Source organism: Polyodon spathula, chromosome 27 (assembly GCF_017654505.1).
Source record: "Polyodon spathula isolate WHYD16114869_AA chromosome 27, ASM1765450v1, whole genome shotgun sequence".
Taxonomy (NCBI): domain Eukaryota; kingdom Metazoa; phylum Chordata; class Actinopteri; order Acipenseriformes; family Polyodontidae; genus Polyodon; species Polyodon spathula.
The window spans coordinates 8,293,185-8,301,271 of NC_054560.1; the positions used below are offsets into that span (position 1 = coordinate 8,293,185).

The window sequence follows — 8,087 nt, forward strand, 5'->3', positions numbered from 1 at the left end:
GAAAAAGTCTTTGAAACAATTACTCCAAGCTTAAGTTATTTTTCGTATACATTTTTTTAATTAATATTCTTTAAAAGAACCATTGACTGTTAAATCAAATCATAAATCCAGTAAGACCAATTCAGACACGGATATTTACACCATGACAAGCTAGTATTAGAAAAAAAAAAAAACCTTATACAGCGAGCAATGTCTGTGTTGAATTATGACACAAGCGCAGGGTTTGTGCAGACACTCAAACGAAATACGATTGAAGCACAACACAAAACATGGATGGGAATTAATTCAATTAAACAGAACAGAGAATCCCAGGCAAGTACAGAAGCTGATCTACTTGTTCAGCACTTTTTTGTTATTGCATTTGATTAGAGCTCAGAACTTCTTACTGGCTGGAGCGAATGTACAGTCTTTGCTGCTCTTAGTGCATGCTTCTTTTAACTCAAGCAGCTGCAGGGGTGCAAGTAAGACTCCCTGTAGCAGAGCAGTTTGAACCATTCCAGGTTTTACTAATTACCCACATTGGAGCTTAAAATTAGGAAAAACCATCAGGACCGATTTAAGCTCAAGGTAAAACCTGGAACTGTTCAAACTGGACTGAAGATGTCCCGGCACGACACTATAGTTTATCATCGCAGACACGGGACGGTCCTGCCAGCGTTCACCGGTGGCTGCAGTACTTGACATGAACAGGAGGAGGCAGTGTGTTATTAAACTTGGTGTTCTCTTCAATGCTACTTCAAGCTAAATGTAGACAACATGAGTCACAGTTACTCCAGTCTTTCACATCTATTTTTTTTAAAAAGGAAAAAAGCATTCTAACTTCAGACATCAGAGTCAAATAATCCAAGTTCTCTTTGAGCATCTCAAGCCGTTTGTTTCTTGGCTTTGGGTATGGCTGTTGAATGTTCTTCTAAATCAAAGAAATAAGAGTGAACATTTTGAAAATACAGCCCTTATTCTTGTGAATTTTAATAAACACTCAATTCACTGGACATGAGTCCTGGACTGATTCTCTCAATCACCAATAGAATAGGACCCCCTATCCTGAAGTCATGTCACTTTATAATAATTAAGGCAACTGCCAGCAGTTTGCCAAATGTCTACAGTATATTAGAGGGATAAAGAACAACACATTACTGTTATCAGATTTCACAACGTTCTGATAGTTGAATTTGTCTGCGTCGTCCATTTAGTACCTGGAACATTGCTTCAGTTATCTGAACGTTTAAGAAAACTACATACTTAAATACAAACAAACAGAACACACCGCATTCTGCAACTGTGTGGAAATTGTAAATATAAAGGATACTGCAGTTCGAGACAGACAGATCTGCTTATAAAAATAACTACAAATGATAATAATAAAATAATAATAATAATAATAGATTAAACAAAACACACACACACACATCAAAATTCTTACTGTCTCCAAACTCATTCATATGAAACAAATGCAGAAAAATGACTGATTCTCATCCTGAACTGAGAACAGTAACACCTGTTTTATAGATAGTGGCTGAATAACACACACAGCTGGGACGGTAAAGCATTCTCAATGAGATGTACAGAAGTTTTAAAAAAAATACAATAATGGAGAGTAGTTTTGAAATATGGCTTCAGAAAACATCTATTTAAAAGCAGCTTTACGTCATAGAAAACAGACACGCAGAACTGCTTCTATTGAAATGTGTGTAGCCAGAATAACACATATCTGCAAACAAATTTACAACGGACCAGAAGAGGTCCACGCCTACACAAAATCAAAACAATCCCTTCTGTAGTTTTTTGTATTTATTTTTTGTGCAAGTATTAACGAACAGTAAAAGTCTGAAAAGCAGGAGGGCCCAGTGACTAAGGAAGAGAGTGATCTCGGAATAGTCGAAGAGCCACCAGCATCTATCAGAACAACGGGAACAAGGCTTTGGAACGGGACAAACAAAGTAAATAAATCTGTGCCACGAAATGAATGGGTTGCCAAGAGAATCACGAATAAAGGTTCTGAAAGTTCCAAGCTGTGCTGCGATAGTGATAAATTTGCATAAGCTGGAACACTTGTTAGCGAATCAGATTGCTCCCTCTAACTCTTGTCATTTGATAAAGAGTAGTGAAAAGTTTTGCTTTTATAAAACAAGGGCAGAATTCAATATTGGGTTAATGGGACTCAAGTTGTTTCTAATTTAAAAAAAAAAAAACTCCCAGCTACCCTCAGGTTTGTTTTTCCTTTTTATTTATTTATTTTTAAAAGTGTCCATCTTTCACACGGCTCCTTCTGCTAATCAGTTTCCGCTAAACAATAATAATAATAATAATAATAATAATCTCATAAATCCATGCATTTAAAGTAGCGTTATTAATGGAAACTAGACTCCGGTTCTAGTCTAGCGTTTTCCTGCATTTTTAAGCATGTAGTAACATTCAGAGCGGCCCAGACTGCTCCGTGACAGTGTTCCCGTTTTGGATCCCTGAAACTCAACTGGTGGAATGTACTCCCCTTGTTTTACTAGCAAACTTAACATTACAACAAGCTCAAACTATTTCAAAAGTTCACTACAACGTTGAGAAACTCAAATGCTGGACAGCTGAATCCTGATCAGGGACGGAAATAAGACTCCCACTGCATAGCAGTTTCACCCATTCCAGGTTTTACTACAGGCTGCAATGTACTGGTAACAAGCTCAGTGTGTCTTATTAAACTCATAGTAAAACCAGGAATGGCTCAAACTGCTGTGCAAACGGGAATCTTATTTCCATAGCCTCCCTTTTATTTCTTAGTAGTGTGAAAGCTTCTCCATGGTGTGTCAAGTGAAACTGGCAGCATAATTAAAAAAATTAAATAAACAGAAATGTGCAATATTGTTAATGTGCTGATTATATATATTATATATATATCTGTAGAAAAATCACTCAAACATTTAAGGTTTTTGCTGTGGAATTGAGGTATTAGTTAAAAAAAAAACACATAATTTATGACACCTGAAACAGCTTTTCAATTGTTACATTTTTGCAGAAATTTACAATTTAGTTAAGAAACAGAAGGAATACACATCACCCTAATATAAGGACTATGATAACAGGAGAAGCTATAAGCTTATCTGGAGATCTGCACTGAGGAAAAAAAGATTTTTAGATTTTTATATATATATATATATATATATATATATATATATACACACACACACACACACACTTATTTTTTCTTGTTACAGTACATGCAACATGCTCTGTGCATATTAGTATGTAACTTGCTGCATACAGCACCAGACCCTGAGACACTAGAGGCTCTATGTAAATGACAGAAGTGTCGAAACAGGCACATCACAAATGCTTCTAAACTGCCTAACTGAGTCTCCAATAAGCTGATTCAATATAAATCAAAACCATAGGGAGAATGGGGGGGGGGGGGGGGGGGGGGAGTAGTCCTGGCCAGTATGCATATTTTTAGTACTCAGTATTAAAATTTGCAATTGGGGAATGTTGTTCTAGCTCTGACCACTAGGTAGCGCACTCTGACTGTATGGCTATAAGTTTATCCATAGCTTTAGTTGCTCAATCAGCGACACTAAAAAAGAACAGCTGATCTTGTGTTCCAATGTTAGAATTTTATCAAAATTAAAACAAATCGTGTCAAAAATGCAGCCAGCTGAACAGGCTCACTTATTTCAATAGCCGTTCATTCTCTCTTCTTTTTTTGAAAGGACTTCAGGAAAGCTGGAATTATTGGTTTAGTTTATTTGCTTCAAAAGGCTGTCGTCCCCCCCCCCCCCCCCCCCCCGCCCCCCCCCGCCGCCCCTCCCTCAGGCTTACTGCACAGTCTCACTCAAGGTTCAGTTTCTGTTGAAAAGGCTGCAGGACCACCCCCCCAACCCTTTGATCTGAAATGACCCAATAGCTTGACCAGAGGGGTGGCACTCTACCAGTCTCAGTGACGTCTATCCCACGAGAGAGTGGGGATAAGCTAGTGCCAATAATTCAACTACAAAATTTAACAAAGCCAGCACAGCGCCTGAGATTGCAAGACATCGCTGCTTCCTTTTTTTTCTAACTTTAAAAACTAGTTGCATGCAGAAAAACATTTCAACCAAATTGGGAGCGGAGAGGCCGAGCGTGAATGTATGTCCGTTACTCAGGATGCAATCCGAACGGACCGGATTTCTATACTGTGGAGTCCCACTGAAGACCCAGGGTACGAGAGAGCCCTGCAATCATATTTACAAGCGGTTTTAGATCAAGTATAAAGATTGCAGATCTCTGTTTGAACCGGATTGGACAACACAAACCAGAAAGCTCTGGTCAACCAATCCCTGCCAATATAAGAGGAAGCGCTCTGCAAGGGGAACTTCTGGTACCAGAGCTTGCGCTAGATGACCACTACCTAGATTTACATCCAGCTGTCTAGTACACTTGTACATCCCACATACCAGGGATAAGAAAGGGGGTTTGCTAATAAACTTTACAGGGGTTTCAGCAGACCCCGCACACACAGTATTGCTCAAAGGGGGGAAATGCATTTCAAACACGCTGCTGCTTCTTTTAAATGTGTTTTCTAGGTGGACCATGGGTGATGTTCTTGAAGGGCTCCAGTCTGCTATGTGGAGGGGCTGGGTCTTGCCTACAGGAAGGCGGTGGGGCTGGGCAGGGGGCTGGGCAGGGAGCCCGTGGGGGATATGCTGCGGCTGCCGGCCCGGGGGATCATGTTGGGGTGGAAGTGGGGGTGGCGGCGGGCGTGCTTGATCAGGTGGTCGCTCCGCATGAAGCGTTTCTCGCACAGCGGGCACGGGAACTTCTTCTCCCCGGTGTGGGTGCGCGTGTGTCGGGCAAGCTCGTCCGAACGGGCAAACTTCTTGGTACAGGCCGGCCAGGTGCACGGGAAAGGGCGCTCTCCTAAAAAAAAATCCTAATTAGAATAATAATAGAAATTAAGCAGTTTACACCTGATCTGAGGTCAGTCAGAATTATAATTACAGCACAACTGTGCGCTGAAATTACAATGACAATGCTATGTTGTTCAATTATAATTAGTTATAATTATGCTGCAATAAAAACAATTACTTTAAAAAATTAACATAAAACAACTACCTTCATTAACATGTTTACTCCATTCTAAATAACCAAGCAATAATCACAGGTACAAATACAGCAACATACTATAGAACTTACTAGAAAATATAAGAATAATGATCAAATGTCAAATAAATGCATAACTGACTGATTATATGGCATTGCAATGAACTCTGAATTGCACCATTCCAATTATAACTGCCTTTGTGTGCTCTTGTGGCTCCAGTTTTGCGTGTGTAACTGCATGCACTCTCTGTACTGGACCCCCGGGGCAGTGAAGAATCAGAACCTCCAGGATTCTTTATACATTGTCTGAAGGATGGATCTACAAGAGGGACGAGCAACAAAACCAACGTGGCTTCGTTTCAAGATTCATGTCCGAGCGTTACAATAAATGCAGACCATGCATGAAATTATAAAATACAGTTGCCTTCTTTTTATTAAACAATAGCTACAGATGTCCTCTGCATTGCAGAGACAGATCCGTCCATCTGCCTGCCTCCTGTCCCCCCTCTCCCAGCAGCTCAGAGACTGGGGTCCAGGTGCAGGGATGAGGGGGTGCTTCCTCTAAGCTTGTGCCCAGACATGCAGTGATAAGCCCTGGCTGTGAGAGAGGCACATGTTCACTGCCGGAGATGCCAGTCTGCAACAGATAGCCATGCCCTTCCTCAACAATGGCTCATCTGTCTTCTATTGATTTTCAATTACCACCTCCATCACGGTACAATCGGCAGGCAACACGTGTATTAATGTAGCAGAATGAATGTTGCGAGTTTTAATTATTCATTTTTAAGTAGATTCGTGTTTTGATCCCTCTTTGTTATCATCCTCGCTCTTCTGTTCGTTCTCTCCTTAACGATTTGCAATTAACCCATTCAACGCCTGACCCGCTTCACTGGCCCCCAGCTTCCTTTACAAAGCTACGCCATGCCTCTCTCCCAGGCTGTGTGCAGCCCACTGCTGCCCGCCCTTTGAGAAGTGCCAGCCGTTAGGTATACGACCCTTACACAGAAAAGCGCTGAAATGAGTCAATTCACTGGTCTGCGTCGACAAATGTGTAGGAGTTACTTTTTTTAATGAACAAAAACAGACATTTAATTCGATATTTGACTATCCATTTGTATTTTTGAAAATAAAAATGTTCTCTGTGAGACAGAAGAAGTGCTGTACTGTTTCAAAAACGACACAAACTCTGTGTCCCCAAGTAACCTGTTTGACCAGCCATACTGGGAACTATTGTAACCGACACCACGGTGTTACTCCCATGGAAGTAACGGAGAGATGGAAGTGGACAGAGGGAGCAAGGAGAAGGAAAGCAAAAAAAAAGGAGAGGGTAGTGAGACAGAAATTTGATAGAGGAGTTTGGACTAGGGTTGCCAACTGGACCCAGAATTCCAGGACGCTAAGACAGGTCAGGTATTTATTTTATAAACTCACCTCAACCACAAATAAGTCGATTTTAAAATCAACAAGTGGGTGTGAATTGCGTGAGGGGTTTCAAAATAGGGTTGAATTGTTTAATTGCTGTGGCGATTCTATCTGGAGAGCATATAACAACATGTATTAAAATCATATTGCTTGTAATGTTATATGGTGAACAATACCTATCAAAATAGTGCAATTCCTCCATTAGAGAGAACGTTGCACTTGCCCGCACAAACACAGCGAGCTGTATCGCTGTAACGTTCAATAAAATCAATTCGCCAGTCATTAGTTCACCGTTTTCAATCTTTCAGGTTTTCAGATAGAGAGAGAGAGAGCACAGTGCACACGTTAGACTGGTTTTTTACACACAGTCTGATTGTCTGGAGACTCGATCCCCACATTGAATGGAAACTATTTTGAAGCTGGACCCGGGTTGGGATCGTGATGCAAACTCTGCACACTAGTTTTCGGGTTCAAAACAATTTCAGGCTCGACCCCTATTGCATAGCGGTATGATCCATTCCAGTTACTCTCCGAGCTTGTTACATACACCACAGCTTCTCAAACTCGGTCCTGGGGATCCCCTGTGGCCTGCTGGTTTTCATTCCAACGAGCTCTCAATTACTTAACTAGATCCTTAATTGAACTAAATTTGCTTAATTAGACCTTTTTACATGTTTTCAGCTCTTGAACAGTTGCATATTTCAAGTTATTTCATAAGTAACTTGAACTGCAACTGTTTAAGAGCTGAAAACAAGTAAAAAAAGTCTAATTAAGCAAGGGTATAGTTACTAATTGAGAGCTTGTTGGAATGAAAACCAGCAGCCACTGGGGGTCCCCAGGACAGAGTTTGAGAAGCCGTGCTACACACTGTGGCTAATCAAGCTGGCATTAAAACCTGGAATGGGTGAAACTGCCATGGAATAGGAGTCTCCTTCCCATACCTGTGCAAGCAAGCGTAGTCATTGTACAAACAGCTGAGGTGTCTCTTAATTCAGAGAAGCTTCCTAAATGCATTTTGAATAGGAAAGAAATCCCGGAAAGTCAAGAAAATTAAAACATAACCGTGTCAGCCACGCTATCCTAATTCAAGCAACTGGAAACGCCCACAGCAGCAGCGCCTGAGCCATATACAGTAAATATGTAAATATACTGCGATTTAAAAGAGCTGTCTTGTGACATTATGGACATTGTTTTACTACTAAACATATCTAAAACAACCAACAGAAACTGCAGACTCGATTCAGTAAGTGGAAATGGGATTTAAAATAAAAATAATCAAATAAAATCAAATCTGTGCTTAACAAAACATTACTTAAAAGGAGATGTTTTGCGAATAGGGCCCCTGACCCATCTTTCAACAGAAAGCAACGATTTGTGGAAATGTGGTTTGGGTCAGTTTGCATTGATACTGAACAGGGCGGTACATTACATATAACTGCTCCAAAAAGACTGTAATGTTTTACTTCTTATCAATATTAAAGAGAGTCATATTTGTAGGCTGGGGCCTTGTTTTTCTCTCTAAGCGCACGGGCATATTTAAAATATCCGCACTGTGTTGCAATGTCCACAATAGTTTCGGCATATAGTTAAAGTTAGTTATA

At 40.5% G+C, this 8,087-nt stretch overlaps 1 protein-coding gene across 1 annotated transcript; it reads right to left on the reverse strand.

Moving 5' to 3' along the window:
• Positions 1–3,782: 3,782 nt before the first annotated feature.
• On the reverse strand, positions 3,783–5,088 carry LOC121301202 (Krueppel-like factor 16). The gene is made up of 2 exons (XM_041230346.1): positions 5,077–5,088; positions 3,783–4,894 (listed from the first exon to the last, which is right to left on the reverse strand). Exons 1-2 carry the CDS (start codon positions 5,086–5,088, stop codon positions 4,610–4,612), a joined length of 297 nt encoding a protein of 98 aa, XP_041086280.1. The 3' UTR covers positions 3,783–4,609.
• Positions 5,089–8,087: the final 2,999 nt, after the last annotated feature.